At 35.8% G+C, this 19,614-nt stretch overlaps 1 protein-coding gene across 1 annotated transcript; it reads left to right on the top strand.

Moving 5' to 3' along the window:
• The first annotated feature begins 9,272 nt into the window (after positions 1 to 9,272).
• On the top strand, positions 9,273 to 9,906 carry LOC138941714 (uncharacterized protein DDB_G0274935-like). Its single transcript, XM_070311582.1, has 3 exons — positions 9,273 to 9,279; positions 9,418 to 9,657; positions 9,746 to 9,906. The coding sequence occupies exons 1-3, from the start codon at positions 9,273 to 9,275 to the stop codon at positions 9,904 to 9,906; spliced, it is 408 nt and encodes a 135-aa protein (XP_070167683.1).
• The last annotated feature ends 9,708 nt before the right edge of the window (positions 9,907 to 19,614 follow it).

Here is a 19,614-nt window from a genome sequence, read left to right as displayed (position 1 = left end):
TATGGCGACCGAGCTGGAGTTTCTCGCGGTCGTATAGGGCATCCGGCGAATGAAGGACTACTTCGAGGGGTACCCCTTCACCGTACTTACCGTCCACTAGTCATTAAAATGGCTACAGCGTCTGGAGACTCCCACCGGGAGTCGCCCGGTGGCTGTTCGAGCTCCAGCAATACAACCTCGAGATAAAATACCGAAAGGGTACGCTCAACCGTGTAGCCGACGCCCTATCGCGGCAACCAGAGATCCGGGCCGCGACAACAGGCCGGTGCCGTTAGTACCAACGTTTCCTTGAGGAGGTCGAACGCGAGCCAGCCAGCCGACCAGACTATCGCATCACGGAAGGCAAGCTGTTCCGCCACATTCTACACAGCTTGGACTTCAATGAAAACACGGCAGAAGAACAGTGGAAGGAATGCGTACCGGAAGATCAGCGGAAAACAGTCATGCGTCATTACCACGACGCACCAACCGCCGGCCATCTCGGAATTGTCAAGACCATCGCACAAATCACTGAACACTTCTACTGGAGAGGAATGTTCAGAGACATTGCCGTCTACGTACGCACATGCGAGACGTGTCAAGCACACAAGGTGGTTCAACATCAACCAGCCAGAAAGCTCCATGTAATTGACGTCCAGCGGCCCTGGGAGCAGATCACCACCGACCTTGTCGGGCCACTGTCACGCTCATGACAGCCCACACATAGCTGTACATGATGTAGGATCGCTCTTCAAAGTGGATGGAATTAACACCCCTCCGCCAAGCCACTGCGAGAATGGTCACAAAAGCCCTCACCGAGAGAGTGATAGTCCGTCACGACCAGCCAGAGTCGATCTAGACCGATAACAATATGCAGTTCACATAAAAAAACTTTACCGAACGATTGAGAGCATTCAACATACAGCATAAAACCGCACCAGCTTATACGTCACATTGCAACCCGGTGGAAAGAACGAACCGTACGATTAAGACGATGATCAGCGAATTCGTCGACAAGGGCCATCGAGACTGGGACGAACATCTGCCCGCATTCTAGTTTGCGTTTAATACAGTCGTGCACGACGCCACCGATTACACATCAGTATACATTAACTACGGACGAGAGCTCGTGCCACCGCACTGCACCGCACCAGCAACCAAAGGTGCACCACCGGATATCACCCGACAACGCATACAAAATCGTCTGCATTAAATTAGCCAGAGCCTTCTAGAAGTAAGAGAAATATTATAATCTCCGATGCCGCGACTAGAAACCACGCATAGGAGAGTGGGTGTGAAAGAAGGACCACCCACTGTCTAAAAAAGCCGACAATTTAACACAAAGTTCGCGCCGAAATATATCGGTACGCTACCACCGAATCTTTTCACCGGTAATCGTAGACCTGAAGAGCAAGAAAGATAAATGGTACCGACACGTACACATACAAGACCGCCAAAACACAACAAGGGGAAGCTAACAACAACATCGAGGACAAGAAAGATACCCCCACCGGCGAAGACGGATAAACAGCCGAAATCAAAATGTAACGGCACAGAACGCGAACATGACTCAACCAAGAGACATCATCGCCGCTATCGACGAGATCTTGGACAACCCATATTTCGGGCTCGATCCGTCGCTACCAGGACCGTTCAACAACAGCCGAACCGGCAATGGGCTACCACCGACCACCGGCCGACCTCCGATTGACCCGAACGCTCGATTCCCGAGCAAGCCGTCGAAAATCGGTACGATCATACAACGATCCGACCGGGTGAACCAGCGGAAGATAGAGCAACTTATGCACCACCGTTACCTGCCCGCTCGTGTGCCACCCGGCATCAAATTTGACGTGTCCCACTTCGCAGTACACCTTGCCCGGAAGTACAAAATCCGGTGAACCCAGGGACATTGGGTAATGCGTTTCTCAAAGATAAGAGAATTGAGATACAGCGCCGAATTAATTAAATGTGAGTGAAACGTAAACACCATGTAAAAAATGCCTCAAAATTCAGGCATAATCTGCGAAGGGGGGATGATGTAATAATGCATCCCTCTATCGTTACCCGGCCGCCGATCTGCCAGAAGTCCACCGCCCGACGAACACCGGTCGGGCAACAGCCGAGGCGTCGAGCGCCCATTTTTAAACATTAAACAAACGCGTAAACAAACAACCGTCGTTAGGCGCGCGAAACCGCCGAGAGCTGGTAACGCGCTCCGGTAACCGCCCGACCGATACTGAGTATACCCGAGTCGCGTGCGCCGGTACAACGATGATAATGTACCGGTAGAATAATTACCGAAATATGCAGACGCGCGCGCTAAAAATGAATATAAATAGAGCGCGTTTTCACATATCGAGATCAGATCTTCCAAAACCGCCAGAGTCTGTAAGACGCCTGGAAATATCCGAGATCCTAGAATGCTCCAAAGAGAAAGAAAAACGGGGTTACGTGTAGTCAGCCTCCACCGACAGTTTGCGGCATCTCTAGAAGCAATCCTTCTGAAAAACCACGAGTTAAAAGCAAATAGGATTGGGCGTGCTCGACCCCGCCGGGAGTTCTTGGCACCTCTCAAGTATGCAACCATCTACGTGCACTGACATCGTTCACGCGGCAAGGAGTTCTCTGACAGGTGTCCTTGTTCGTATCTCGCGACTTTTTCACGAGCCCCTGATCCCGACCAAGCTGTCCTCCCTCCGTCTCGCGAAAGCGGAATGTTACAAGGTGTTAAAGGAACCCGCACTATTCTTATGGGAAAATGTCTTTCTGAGGATTTGGCTAATTTTTGGATATGTTGTAACTCTCGTTATTCTGAACAAATGTCTCAATAGGCACTTGATCTTATGAACCGTTTCTGCGCTAAGCCCTTGAAGGTCGAGTCTTAACATGTAAAAGTATAAGCTTTTTGACTCTATATATGTGACTTTTGGTCGAATGTACGTGCGTGCGTGTGTGTGCGTATGTGTGTGGTGCGTGTGCGTGCGTGCGTGTGTCACAGCACAGATAAGGATCTCAAGGTTCGTCACTCCCGTAGCATTTTTTGACTTTAAACTCTTTCTGCTGTGTGTATTGTGTGTGTGTGTGTGCGCGTATATGTGTAGAAATGCATAGATTTATATATGCGAACAAAATATAATGTATGTTTTGTCATGTATAGGATTTTTCTATACAAGGTGTTTCAGAACAACCTTCCATCCTTAAAATGACGTATTCCTGATACGATTCTAAGACGATTTTTCCTTTACCAAAATTTGAATTGAAGCGTAATTTTTGAGTTATAAGCAAAAATAGTTAGCAAATCACGCGTCGAGTACAGAAGGCAGCCAGGAGCGGCGCAACGCGCCGCAGCTGACCGTCCGACGTGTGACTACCACGCATGAGTCGCTAACTATTTTATTTTATAACATAAAATTATGTTTTAAATAAAATTTTGGTAAAGAAGAAAATGTCTTAGAATTACGCCAGGAATATGTATTTAAAATAACGTCACTTTAGCAAAAGTTGTTCCGAATCGCCGCTCGTCGGATGCTGCGATCAGCTGATTGCTACACGCGATGTGTGTATGGTGGAATGTGTGCGTAAAAGAAAGGGAGACACAGATATATATATATATATATATATATATATATATATATATATATAGAGAGAGAGAGAGAGAGAGAGTGAGAGGAAGAGGAAAGAAAGGAAGGAATGAGGGAGAGACGTTTATACATACGCACGCACGTACACATACACTTTTTTTCTCGCTCTCTTTCTCTCTTTTACACAACACTTATACACTCTCTCATTCGGTCACTCATTTACACACTCACTCACTTACCTGCTCACTCACAGCGTAGCGAATCTTCATACTACGTATTATCGTTAACTGCTGCACGATTATTATTTAGCGACGGACCGCGGAGACTGCGCGATCACATTGTTACGTTGCCTAGCGATGCGAGAAACGCGACATGTACCGTGCAAGTTGCGACGTGCGAGTGGCGCGTGGCGCGTGATTGACGCGAGATAAGACGATTTCAAAATAATAATTATTTAGAAATAGTTATAATTTTTATAAATAAGTAATTTTTTTAAGTACGTCATTATAGGTTTCATGTTTTCTACCGCATTCGTAATGCAAAGGTTTTAGAAGATCGTACGTCTTATCTCGCGTCAATCACGCGCCACGCGTCACACGCACGTCGCCACTTGCACGGTACATGTCGCGTTTCTCGCATCGCTAGGCAACGTAACAATGTGATCGCGCAGTCTCCGCGGTCCGTCGCTAAATAATAATCGTGCAGCAGTTAACGATAATACGTAGTATGAAGATTCGCTACGCTGTGAGTGAGCAGGTGAGTGAGTGAGTGTGTGAATGAGTGACCGAATGAGTGACCGAATAAGAGAGTGTATAAGTGTTGTGTAAAAGAGAGAAAGAGGGCCAGAAAAAAAGTGTATGCTTACGTGCGTGCGTCTGTATAAACGTCTCTCCCTCATTCCCTCCTTCCGTTCCTCATCCTCTCTCTTTCTCTCTCTCTCTCTATCTGTTTCTTCCTTCCTTTTACGCACACACTCCACTATACACATATCGCGTGTAGCAATCAGCTGATCGCAGCATCCGACGAGCGGCGATTCGGAACACTTTCGCTAAAGTGACGTTATTTTAAATACGTATTCCTGATGTAATTTTAAGACATTTTCTTCTTTACCAAAATTTTATTTAAAGCATAATTTTATGTTATAAGGTAGCGACTCATGCGGTGGTAATCACGCATCGGACGGTCAGCTGCGGCGCGTTGCGCCGCTCCTGCCTGCCTTCTGTACTCGACGCATGATTTGCTAACTATTTTTGCTTATAACTCAAAAATTACGCTTCAATTCAAATTTTGGTAAAGGAAAAATCGTCTTAGAATCGTATCAGGAATACGTCATTTTAAGGATGGAAGGTTGTTCTGAAACACCCTGTATATCGGATGTCATAGAGGGCTACGAAAGACACCAACAAAATATACCCTAACACATCTCTACTTCATTCCGTACTAGATGCTGGTCAAAAACCACTGCAACAAAATCCAAATGATCCAATACTCATTGATGAGTAATAATGTTATTGATTACCACATACACACAGTGATGCCAGAATTGAGACGCGAGCAACATGCAACCGAGGTGGAAGGGATAACACACACAAGCGCAAACCGCATACGTGTGAGCTCGGTGCTTCGGCTAGCTTCGGATAGCAGAAGAGGACAGATATACTGTTTTCTGTCTCTCTTCTTTCTATCGAGCCGGCAACTATAGCGACGGGCGTACGGCCGACGGCGACGAGCGATGTGACTCGCTTTTCGATTCTTTATATACATGAGCGTTAAATGTTCTTTTTTACAGCCTTTTTATGTCATATAATAAATGTTTTTTCCAACTTTTCTTCCTACATTATATATTAAATGATTTTTCACGCTTTCGATATTATATATTTATATTAGACTTATAAGAGAAAGTACATTATTATATTAAAACAATATTGCCTTACTTAATTTTTTTTTATTTAAGTATACTGCATATAAAAGTATTCGAGTAAAATACTCGAAGATTGAACATTATATTAAATATTTCATATTCTATATACCGAGAAAAAAAATAATTTGATAGTAAAAATTTTTATTTTACTCGAGAAAACTATTTATTCGGTGAATTTTAATAACGTTTTTGTTTATATTTAAATCTTTAAGTTTCTTAAGTAACATATATTTATTTAGTAAATATGAAATATATTTTTCTTATCAAAAACAATATCTATATTATTAAAAAATATTATTTAAATGAAAAGAAATTATACAAAGATAAAAAATGAATATTGTTAGAACAAATCAAATAATTTTTGTTAATAATATACTGGAAGAATAAAAATATATATATTATGCGAGCACTTTTATATATTTAAATAAAAAAATATATATTAATTAAAGCAGTATTGTTGTAATGTAATAATGTATTTTCTTATAACTCTGGTATAATATATGGTATTAAAAGGCTGTAAATATATTTTTAAATTAGAAAAATAATATTTGCAATTGTAAATATATTTAGAAAGCATTGCGGTTTAACTTAATAAAATAAATAATAAATTTTGAAAATAGTTACAAATTTCATTTATACAATTCGAGATATATCATTTATATGGGAATTAAACTCCTACTTTTTGTGCTTCAAACAAACAGTTTACAAATATTTACCGTGCTCAATTGAATCAGTTTAATATTCTGAATCTTGTATTGGGCTTATATCAGATATAATCAGAAATTAAACTGATTGGACACTACCACGCTTTAAATCTTACATTACTAGCCAAACCTTGCAGACTTTATATTCATTTGCAAGAATACAAGAAAATACATCATCTAACGAAGAAATTAGTAAATCGTTCGCATATTTAAATGAAATGAATCGATTTTTAATAACAAAAAATCTAATTGTCTAAGATACATATTTGATTAAATATTATATATTGATTAATATTATGTATTTGGGATGGCTTTACATAATGAATGGTGTTTTTCCACACCACCCATGGGGTATCACCAATGGCGCGTTCGGTTTTTTAAAGTGGACCTTCGTCTGGAGTCCTATTATACCACTGTATGTTACATATTTTATTGTATCTTTCATTTACAAGTGCGATGTCTTTTAAAGACAAGATACTTTTTATTTTATTTTCAACATTATTATTACATATCATTAATCGATGATGGACCAGCAATGTCATCAATGTCAGCAGCATATAATGTAAGACTGTTCATTTTCTTAGGGCAAGTAAAATATAATTTTTCCGATGACATGAGTGATAAATGCTTTTCATTAATCTCCATGTCTAGAACAGTTTGTTTTATCGTTTTTAGTGCTGATTTTAATACACAAATAGCATTTACACACGCGAAGGTTTATCTCGTTTTTTTGTTTTTATATCAGAAAAGAGAACATTCTTTCTGGGTCAGAATTTGGAAGTGATCTTACAGCATTCAAAAGAGACTTCAGTTTGGCATATTTACGTTTTAAAATTTCTTTCCACATCTCATCAAAGTTTAATTTAGAAAAATGTTCTTTTTCTGCTATTGTAAAATCGAGATGTAAAGCATGCCACTCTTTTTTTAATGCATTTTCGTCAAAACCACCGAGGGTTTGAGCGATAAAAGAAACATCATTAAATGATGTTTCTCTATCGATGCTACATAATGCTGCGTTTAATTGAAAAACCTTTAATTTATATAAAAATTTATCTTTAATGGGCAATCTTTTACTAATCTCCTCGGCAGCTGTCACGTAAAATTGCAAACAATTATCTCGAACATTTCCAATTACGTCTGCGTGTCCTTCTTTCATTAAACTCTCGAGATATTCTTCACATTCAAATCCTACATTTATATTATTTAAAGATTTTTGGTTTTCTTTTTCAGAAAATTTAAAATCATCATTACATACATATTTTAGAAGCTCTGGTTTCAAAAAGTGTTTACAAACTATTATTAAAAGCTCTACTGATTTTGGCTGCAATAAATGAATTCTTGTTTGCAGAGCTTGGAAAAATGCATTGAAAGAATTAAAAAAATTCAAAATATGTTTCAAAAATAGCAAATATGCTTTTACATCAGGATTTTGCATTATAGATAATAAATTTTCTCCTGACTTTGATTTTTCACTTACGACCATTTCGGTCAAAAAAAGCTTGGTAGTATCCCACAACTCAAGATGTCTTTCAACACATGAATGGCTAGAAAGCCACCGTGTATCAGACAACTTTAAAATTTTATGATTTGTTTCCTGAAAACATTCGCTAAATTCTTGATAACTAGCAGCACGCTTGGGACTACTGTTAATATAATTCGCCATCTTTTTAAAAATTCTTCACAATATTCCGGTATTTTTGCACATGCAGCATGTGCAGCCAATGCAGCGGAATGGCATGGACATGAAAATGTTAATAAATTTTTACAAACTTCTTGTAACTTTTTTTTGAACGATAGATGTTTTCCTATCATGACAGACGCATTGTCGTATGATAGGGCAACAATATTTAAAAATGGAATGTTTAATTTCCACATTTCACATTTAAATGCATTAAATAATTTTTCCGCGCTGCTATTTCTCGCATCAATATTAATTAATTTAACTAATTGCGTGCGAATATCTAATGTTTCAGAATCAACATATCGAACAAGAAACGTCATCCATTTTTCATTACTAATATCAGACGTTTCGTCAATAAAAATTGTAAATTTCGTATTTTGAATGTTATTAATCACACGGGCCGTCTCAACCGGACACAATACATTGGAAATTATACTTTTACATTTTGTTCGACCCATGGTCATACTTTTCAATACGTTACGATCTTTTCCTACTTCTTGGAAAAAACTAAAAATTTCTTTTGCCGTTTGATGCGAAACATTCTTATCAGCAATTAACGCGGCATATCGAATTTCTGCTGATTTCTTTCGCTCTTCAAATGACAAAAGTGATTCGTCCGCCATGTTGATACTTTCATCCATATTCTTTGTTTCTGTTTTATTATTTTGACATATTTTTATGTGTGTTATTGATTCTGCATGATGATAAATTTGTGATAAACCACCAATCATAGATTTATTACAAAATGAGCAAAAAACGAATTTTTGTCATGTGATACTTCGCGTAGCCATGGCTTAAATAATTCGATCTCTAGCCATTGTTGTTTAAATTTATGTTTTTCTGTTAATTTTTTATTTAAACTCTTATTGTCAGCATTTAATAATAATGATGTACTTTCTTTCATATTATTTTTGTGGCACGCAGAATCCGTATGTCTTAAAACATGTGTGTTGCACGAAATATTTTTATTACATATAATACAATGATAAAAACTATCATCAGAAGATACTTTACGTATCCAAGATTTAATTCTATCATCACTAAGCCAAGCTTCTGAAAAGCTTCGCTTAGATTTTTTTCTTAATTCATCACACATTTTTATATACAGCAAAAGACAGGCAGAAACAAAGAATTAAAGAAGAATGAATCAAGTAAAAGATAAACAATAAACAATAGGGACTCACAACCAGAATTGATTCAGCTTCTTAGATATCAAGATTTCACCAGACACGTATCAAAAAATACGTTGACTCGCAAGTACAAAGCAACGAAATTATCTCACAGAAGCGCCGTGCGCCGTGAAACAACAGATCGCATATGAAACAAATGCACGGCGTACGAAACAAATCAAAAAATACCGAATACTTCAGTTCACTAAGAAACGTGCTGTCATAGAACATATCATGTCTCGTAAGTAGTAAATTAAATCATTATTATTTGTATCTGTTAGAAAAGTTTAAGAAAGTTTCAGTTTCAGTTTTTCTTCTTTATAATTATACATAATAATCTATTTATCAAAGTTTTATTTACATATTTTATATTTTGCAGAAGAAATTAATGAAGAAATGTCGCAATTGGTGCTGCAAAACGAAAGTGGCAACATGCAGCAGTTGATGCAACAATTGTTGCATCAACAAAGAATCCGGGGAGAAATGCAGCAACAACTGCAGCAACAGCTGCAATATTTGCTGCAGCAGCAGCAGCAAATGCAAAAGCAACAGCAGCAAATACAGCCGCAAGAAGTGCAACAGCCGCCGCAGCAACAGCCGCCGAAAAATAATAAAAATGGTAAATTATTTCTTATTAACTTATCAATTTATATGCATGATTATTGTAATTTAATTATTATTTATAAATGTATATGTTTATTTTTCAGACAAAGAAAAAAAAGAGGTCGCGGTAAATCGCGAGCTCGCTGGTACAACCAGCGAGGGGGCAGAGGATGGGGCGTACGTGGCGGCCAGGCCAGTAGAGACGGCCCTGGAAGCAGCCGCGGCCGCGGAAGAGGCAGAGGCAGAAGTGGTATCACCATTGTAAAAAATTTTTATATTAAATATTAAAAATCTTAAAAATAATAAAAAATAAATATAAATAATTTTGGGATTAATTATTTTTACCCCACATTTTTATTATTTATCTTTCTTGTCCTTGGTACAATATAATATATAACATACAGGGTTGGGAAGTAACGCGTTATTTGTAACGCCATTACCGTTACAGTTACTTTTTTTCGGTAACTGTAACGGTAATGGCGTTACAAATTTTATTTGTAACGGAAAAAGTAACTTTGTTACATTTTTCGGTAACGAGTAACGAATTTAACAGTTACTTTTATCGTTACTTTTTTCAAATTTTTTGATTTATTTAAGATATTATTCTTGCTATTGTGCGTGATAAAATTTTTATCTTAACCGTAAAGCCGTAAGCAAATCGACCAATTAGCATTCTTATTATGTTGTAAAAATGCTTGAATGTGATTGATCAACTTATGGCTCTTGCAGACCAGTGCGATGATGCGACGCGCGATATCCAATGAGAGCTTTATCTTTTCGGAAAAGCAGAGCTCTCATTTACTACCAGTTCTAAGTACCTTGCAACGAAACTTAGAAAATCTCAATAAATCTGACCTTATAGATTGCCATTCATTAGTTGAAGCTATTCAGCAAGGTTTAAATAAAAGGTAACTTATTAATTTGATTAATACATATGTTATTTAATTTTAAATAAGGATTTAATTGAAAAATATTATTTTATTTTAAACTATTGATTCAAAAGTATTAATTTCAATAAAACAAACAATGTCGCTTAATTTACTATATTTGATTTTAAATTTCTTACAATATTTGAAACAAAAGAATTAATAATAGCAGCATGTTTACATCCAAAATTTAAGTTAAACTGGTTAACCGGAGAAAAAAGAAAACGTGCTGAAAATTACTTGGAGGATTTATTGGGAATCCGATCAACTGAAAATTCTTCAAAAGCTGGAAAATCTGACGATCACGATGATTTTTTCATTTTTGAGCAAAAAACGGTGCAAAATGAATTTGAACAAAAAGAATTGCAACGGTTTTTAAAATCAAATAATTGTAATATAGAAATGTTAAACGACTATCCAAAACTTAAAAAACTTTTTATTAAATATAATACAGCTCTACCAAGCAGTGCATGTGTAGAAAGAATGTTTAGCATCGGTGGCTCTGTATTAACACCACAAAGAGAGCATTTAAATGATGATACTATGGAGCAATAAATTTTATTAAAAATTAATAAAGAATTTCGATAAAATTTAATCATTTATTTTGTAATAAACCTTGAATGAAATCTTGCTTACAATTTTTTAAAAGTTTTTCTTATGCAAAATAATTTATTAGTTTGTATTGTAAAAAAGTAACGGAAATTGTAACGACTCGTTACTTTTTAGTAACTGTAACGGTAACGAGTTACTTTTTAAAATTAGTAACGAGTAACGGTAACGAGTTACTTTTAAGAAAAAATAACGGTAACGGTAACGAGTTACTTTTATAAAGTAACTTTCCCAACCCTGATAACATACAATGGTATAATAGGGCTCTAGGCGAAGGTCCACTTTAAAAAACCGAACGCGCCATTGGTGATACCCCATGGGTGGTGTGGAAAAGCACCATTCATTATGTAAAGCCATCCCAAATACATAATATTAATGAATATATAATATTTAATCAAATATATATCTTAGACAATTAGATTTTTTGTTATTAAAAATCGATTTCATTTAAATATGCGAACGATTTACTAATTTCTTCGTTAGATGATGTATTTTCTTGTATTCTTGCAAATGAATATAAAGTCTGCAAGGTTTGGCTAGTAATGTAAGATTTAAAGCGTAGTAGTGTCCAATCAGTTTAATTTCTGATTATATCTGATATAAGCCCAATACAAGATTCAGAATATTAAACTGATTCAATTGAGCACGGTAAATATTTGTAAACTGTTTGTTTGAAGCACAAAAAGTAGGAGTTTAATTCCCATATAAATGATATATCTCGAATTGTATAAATGAAATTTGTAACTATTTTCAAAATTTATTATTTATTTTATTAAGTTAAACCGCAATGCTTTCTAAATATATTTACAATTGCAAATATTATTTTTCTAATTTAAAAATATATTTACAGCCTTTTAATACCATATATTATACCAGAGTTATAAGAAAATACATTATTACATTACAACAATACTGCTTTAATTAATATATATTTTTTTATTTAAATATATAAAAGTGCTCGCATAATATATATATTTTTATTCTTCCAGTATATTATTAACAAAAATTATTTGATTTGTTCTAACAATATTCATTTTTTATCTTTGTATAATTTCTTTTCATTTAAATAATATTTTTTAATAATATAGATATTGTTTTTGATAAGAAAAATATATTTCATATTTACTAAATAAATATATGTTACTTAAGAAACTTAAAGATTTAAATATAAACAAAAACGTTATTAAAATTCACCGAATAAATAGTTTTCTCGAGTAAAATAAAAATTTTTACTATCAAATTATTTTTTTTCTCGGTATATAGAATATGAAATATTTAATATAATGTTCAATCTTCGAGTATTTTACTCGAATACTTTTATATGCAGTATACTTAAATAAAAAAAAAATTAAGTAAGGCAATATTGTTTTAATATAATAATGTACTTTCTCTTATAAGTCTAATATAAATATATAATATCGAAAGCGTGAAAAATCATTTAATATATAATGTAGGAAGAAAAGTTGGAAAAAACATTTATTATATGACATAAAAAGGCTGTAAAAAAGAACATTTAACGCTTATGTATATAAAGAATCGAAAAGCGAGTCACATCGCTCGTCGCCGACGGCCGTACGCCCGTCGCTATAGTTGCCGGCTCGATAGAAAGAAGAGAGACAGAAAACAGTATATCTGTCCTCTTCTGCTATCCGAAGCTAGCCGAAGCACCGAGCTCACACGTACGCGGTTTGCGCTTGTGTGTGTTATCCCTTCCACCTCGGTTGCATGTGCTCGCGTCTCAATTCTGGCATCACTGCATACACACATACACACACACAGAGTCAGACACACACATACACACAGCAGAGAGGATTGGAGTCAAAACATGCTACGGGAGTGACGAATCGTGGATCTTTATCTTTGCTGTGACACACACACACACACACACACACAGACACACACACACACACACACACACACACACACACACAGCAAAAAGAGTTTGGAGTCAAAAAATGCTACGAGTATGACAAACCGTGGGGTCTTTATCTTTGCTGTTACACACACATACAGCAGAGAGGGTTTGGAGTAAAAAAATGTTACGGGAGTGACAAACCGTGGAGTCCTTATTTCTGCTGTGACACATATACACACACACACATACACGCACGTTTGCACGCACGCACGCACATACATATATTCGACCGAAGATCACATATATCGAGTCGAAAAGCTTATACTTTTACATGTTAAAACTCGACCTTCGAGGGCTTGTAGCGCGGAGACGACTCATAGGATCAAGTTATGCTCATTGAGACATTTGTTCAGAATGACGAGAACTACAACATATCCAAAAATTAGTCAAATTCACAGAAAGACATTTTCCCATAAGAATGGTGCGGGGTCTTTTATGGAGACATTAGCCGATAAAATTGTTTTTACATGTTGCTCTAAATTTTTTAGTTCTTCGACGAACCATGACATACAATCGATACTGCGAGGATAATGATACACGGAGAACAAATCGTCGTACAAGCAATGTACATAATATGAAATACCTTATGATGTTGGTAATTTCTTTCTTCCTCCATCTTCTCCAAAACGCACACCAAGTCGACGTACATACCAAATGGAAGCCGCTTTTTTTTATTATAGTTGTTGAATGTGGGCCACACTCACCTAACCTAACCTAACCTAACCACACTTGTCCTTATCGCTCAGTAATCAAATAACGCCTTCGTTTATCTCTCGAGAGTCTACCATATGTGATTGTATCTCGTCTAATCCAAAATAGTGTAAACATCTGTAAAAAGAAATAATTTTTTATTCTTTTGTTCAATTATTTCTGCAATGTTTTTTATAAAATATATACGTACCAATTGCAAATATATTTCTTGTGATCGTTTTTGCTCAATTGCAAGCTCACCTGGATAGATTCTTGATCCACTTTAAATGCCCAATCTTGTTATCTTCCACATACAGCAGATTGACGTGTTTGTCTCTCTTTAGCTCACTCAAACATATCAGGACAATGTTCTCTTTCTCGATACTATATACATTTATAAAGATATCGTTGGCAAGTATAAATTTTTTTATTTTTTCACAGTCACTGGAAACTCAATGTCCTGGCGATTCAGTACTGTTGTATAATAAGGATACGAAGATTCCCGATCCACTTTCAATTTAGCTGGATGTAGAGCGGCGACCATAGATCACACAAAACACGCATTGTCATTAGATTGCACGTTGATCACCGCTCTTTTCATTATTATTGTCCGCGGTAATTTTATATGACATCCCTGCGCAAAAGATTATATTTATTTATATTTATGGTTAAATCGAGTATTCGCGATAATGCCCACCCGCTATTGCATTCCTGAAATTCTTCGAGCGATGCTAGAGTGGGCTCGACAACGCGTCGCTAGTACCATTCGCGTAAATCGGATGTGCGAAAGAGTTCATAGTTTCTCCTATTGATACTTTTATTTACGCGTTTATCATCCGTCACAAATTCACCATTGAATACCGTATTAACTTTCACATTAAAGTGTTTTTTTCAGCACGTTTTGCACATGTTCGAGCACAATGTCTTTGACATTCTCGAAAAATTGACGAGATGTGATTATGGTTTATAATCACACCAGTCAATATACGGCTCTCGAACGGTGTATCGATCTCTTATGAAATCAACCCATGTTGTCGTGTACTGCATCTTACACCCGCATGTACAAAACGCCTGTGTAACGAGTTCTTCAATCCCTCGAGTCACGCGATTCGGGCAATCAGCGGTTGTCGAATCCCGACAATCGCTGATTGCCCGAACAATTCGATATATTCGTCGCATCGTTGCTCACACGTATCGTATTCCTCTATCGAATTCACTTTTGCAGATTGCTCACGCAGATTTCGTTCGGCACTGTTTTCCGCCATATTTCCAAATTTATGCCAAAACTTTCTGCTAACAAGATGCGCTTATTAATAGTTCTTGTGTCGGAACTCCTAGCAAGAATATTGACAGGATGTGTCTCTTTACCATGATTTTATATTCTATCTTGATGTCTCTTTCCATCCTGTGTATCATATTTCAACTAAATCTTTATTCCGCGGTTTGTCACGTACATTTTGATTAACTGTCGATTTTTGTAATTTTTGTCTCTGGAGATGATGTCATCTCAGTCAAGGTGTATTGCCAAAGTTTCAAATTACATGCAGTTATCCAAGTATGTTAGTGCAATTTAAGCATGAGGATTACACTTATATTTCACGATTTTGTCATGTTTTGACACGCGCGTTTGGATTCTGATATCTGGAGTGATGTCATCGCAAAGTAGCCGCACATCGGCGCTTGAAAATTTTATATTACATTGCATGTTTTTGTGTGCATTTAGCTAAATTTCACACCTAGTAGTGATGTCATCTCAACTCAGATGCATTACAAAAGTTTCAAATTAGTTGTATATTAGCACAATTTAACCTTGATAATTATTTTTACATTTCACGATTTTGTCATGTTTTGACACGGGTGTTTGGATTTTAATATCTGAGGATGATATCATCCCGAAGCTGCTGTACATCAACAGTTGAAAAATTTAGAATTTCATTTTTTGTGCATTCTGCTAAAAATGTAGAAAAATGATGAAATAGATGAGACATGATACTCTAGTTAGAAGGAGACAAAAGATATGAAATTAATATACCATATATATATATATATATATATACAGGGTGTATAAAAAGTACCGGGACGGTGAAATATCTGAAAAACTAAGCATTTTAGAAAAAAATGTTTCAAATAAAAGTTGTAGGGTTTCAAAAGATCTATTTATTAGATACTATAAGTTTGACATTGGGTAGCGTCGCCAAGATCAGGACAAAGTCACCTTGAATCTTTTTAATGGAAACCCCTACTTTTTATTGCATATTCTTGTAGTTTATCTCGAGAGCTTTTCAAAACACTATAATAAAATATTTTTTATTAAGTACTTTTTGAGTTTTTTTTATATCTTAATCTGACATATTTCGTCTCTCCGATTTAAATTTGCATTTAGGCGTTTCTTTCCAACGATATTTATTATATATATATATATATATATATATATATATATATATATATATATTGTATATATTGTATATCTATATAAGGATATTAGCAATATTTGTGTATAATTTTCTACAAGTCACAATTTATGACTTGTTTGCTAAATAGATATAATGGAAAGCAAATAATAATGCAAAATATATTATGCAAAACCGCATCTGGTATGAAATATTTACAACCAGTTCACGAAAAGATCGTTTCTGGGAACAAATATTTCGGCAATATTTAGAGCGCACATGCAAACCGCATCTGGTATGAAATATTTACAACCAGTTCACGAATAGATCGCATATAGATAATATATAACACACATATAGTATGCTCGGATCAGAAAGAGATGGACAGAGAAGAATGGGTAAAGAGAAAGAGGATATGAGTGTAAGTGAGCAAGTGTCTATACAAGTGCCAAAAGTAAGAAAAAAAAAGAAATAGTTGGATCTTTCTCCGTAGCAATACTTTATGCTCACTAATGTTTAGCGGCTGATGTGAATTATTAATCGATATATCGTTGTACAGCTATTCCCTCGCTTACTCATTCCTATTCTCTCTCTCTCTCTCTCTCTCTCTCTCTCTCTCTCTCTCTCTCTCTCTCTCTCTCTCTCCCTCTCTCTCTCTCTCCCCCTCCCTCCCTCCCTCCCACCCTCCCACCCTCCCTCCCTCCCTCCCTCCCTCTCCCTCCCTCCCTCCCTCCCTCCCTCCCTCCCTCCCTCCCTCTCCCTCTCCCTCCCCCTCTCACTCTCTCTCTCTCTTTCTTTTTTTTGCCCATGTCTGCCCATTTCTTTATAACAAAAATACTATATGAGTACTAAATACTATGTGCATCATATACATATAATGTGTATGTTCATGTATTGTAGTAATTCTAAATTCTATATTTAAAGATTAATTTTTTGTTACAATTTTTTTATATACAAATGTCTTTATGTTGTTTTCTATTTAGGAATTGCTTTAAAGATGTAATCAAAAAATAAAAAAAGAAATTTGAAATATTACATTTTTATATAATATTACATTATCATATTTATATTTTTGTGTAAACTGCACGGAAAAAGAATTCAATTATATCTAGCGACATATTAGTATATAGTATACATTAAAACAATTCCTTCTAGAATGATGGTATATAAATATACTAACCTTTTGACCCTTATTCTTTTTAAAGAAAGTCTGCGGGCAAAGCGAGGTAAGCGTTTCTCATTACATTTTCGCCCCATTATATGAACACACAACACTCGTTTTTTAAATTCGACGCGTTATAACGCGTTATAATGGTTGAGCACACTTTTGCGGTTATCTCTCGTTACGCGTATGTACACAACACGCCTGACTGAGACTGAGACTGAGTACTGCCGCGCACTGATATTATCGCATGTGCCTGGCTGTGTGCGTGTGAATAGTACAGTCGCCTTATTCCTCGATACGACATACATACTTAGATACATGCATGCTACAAATATCGCGTAATAATAAAAACAAATGCGCATCTTTATAAACGAATATTCTGTAACCGAATAAAAAGTTATTTTCATATTGATTAAAATTAATTCGATACATAAAAACATTATTTATTAATATTTTACGACGTGTCATTTTAATCACAATAATATAATTAATGCATTTAAATTATTTTCGGATATATAAAATGCGAAATACAGACATTTGATTTTCTATAGTAACATGACATATATATACAGGGTGTCCGGCGTCAACCGCATCACCGGTCATGTGCAGGTAGAGCAGGTGAAACCGAGAAGAAAAGTCCTGTACCAATTTTTTATATAACACTTAATAAAAGAGTTATTATTGAGTAAAGTCTAGCCAATCAGCGCCGATCTTTAGCCATGCGCACGTCGGTGAACCGCGCGCCTGATAGTGTGCGCCGCTGCACACTTCACAGCGCGCGGCTCATTGACGTGCGCCCGGCTAAAGGTCGGCGCTGATTGGCTAGACTTTACTCAATAATAACTCTTTTATTAAGTGTTATAGAAAAAAAAGGTAAAGGACTTTTCTTCTCGATTTCATCTGCTCTACCTGTACACGAGTGAAGCGATTGACGCCGGACACCCTGTGTATATATATGTATAAATTTTATAATAATTTATGTATATTAATCTAACGTGAAAGATTATAGATAAAGGGAGCCTCACGAGCGAGACTTCGGAACTCTTCGATATTTGTCGTCTCGCTTGCTCCTTCATTTTTTCTCGCTTTCGCTTTTGTCGACTCTCCAGCATCGCGCGGGGATCTTTCCTTACCTACTATATATAAACATCTTATAAAATAAAAACTGAAACTTTTTCATATTGTATTTTATTAGTATAAAAATAATTATAATGGAATAATGAGATTCTTGCGATTAAAATAACACCAAATATGATATAAATCGGATAATTTTAAATGAAATAAGTAATCATAATTTTAATAACATAATTGATTAAAAATTATCCGATTTATGTCATGTTTAGTATTATTTTAATCGCAAGAATCTCATTAATCTATTAGAATTATTTTGATATCCATAAAATACGAAAAACAGAAATTTTACAAACGATATGTAACCCGAGATATTATAAATAAAGAGAGCCTCGCGAGCGAGACTTCGGAACTCTTTGATGTTTGTCATCTCGCTTGCTCCTTGTTCTTTATTGTATTCTTTCTCTCTCATCCCCATTATTATATTCTTTTATTTCTTCGACTTTTATTCTTTCTATTCTTGTCTTCCTACATAATAATACATTAATTTATTCGTCTTTATTTTATACAACATAAATGAGATATTGTGTATGTCATAAATAGAAAAAGTATTTAATTATGTATATTTTTGTATGTACATGTGTTGTATTTAACTATAGTTAAATAGAAAAAGAAAATAACTTGTGTATCTTATTTATGATGTATCAAATAAACATAAATAAATAAATTTATTTATTTTCATGTAGGGAGACGAGAATAGAAAGAATAAAAGTTGAGCAAATAAAAGAATATAATAATGGAAATAAAAGAATACAATAATGAACGAGCAGAAAGAGAGAGAGAGAGAGAGAGAGAGAGAGAGAGAGAGAGACAGACAGACAGACAGAGAGAGAGAGAGAGAAGCGCGAGTGAACGCGTAAGTAAATATGCGAGGAACATGAAGCTAAGCGATACGTAGTACATAGCGAGCGAGCGAGCGAGCGATTAGAAAGAGACAGAGCGTATGATCGAGAGAAAAAAGATACTGCAATAATGTTAGTGCGTACATATATATTACTCTACACGCATGAAAGAGACAAAGGTAGTACGATTATGTCTGTCCTTGTCATGTAAGATTGCAGCTCCGTCTATCGCGACATCACGCAACTAATCTACTGCTCTGTTTTACTCTTGAGTCTCGATCTCGCACACACACATATACACGAAA

The sequence above is a fragment of the Polyergus mexicanus genome, unplaced genomic scaffold (assembly GCF_030449975.1).
Source record: "Polyergus mexicanus isolate NDT 795.1 unplaced genomic scaffold, iyPolMexi1.0 SCAF_2, whole genome shotgun sequence".
In the NCBI taxonomy this organism is placed as follows: Eukaryota; Metazoa; Arthropoda; class Insecta; order Hymenoptera; family Formicidae; genus Polyergus; species Polyergus mexicanus.
The sequence above is the reverse complement of the archived record's forward strand: the minus strand, read 5'-3'. Positions and strand labels throughout refer to the sequence as shown.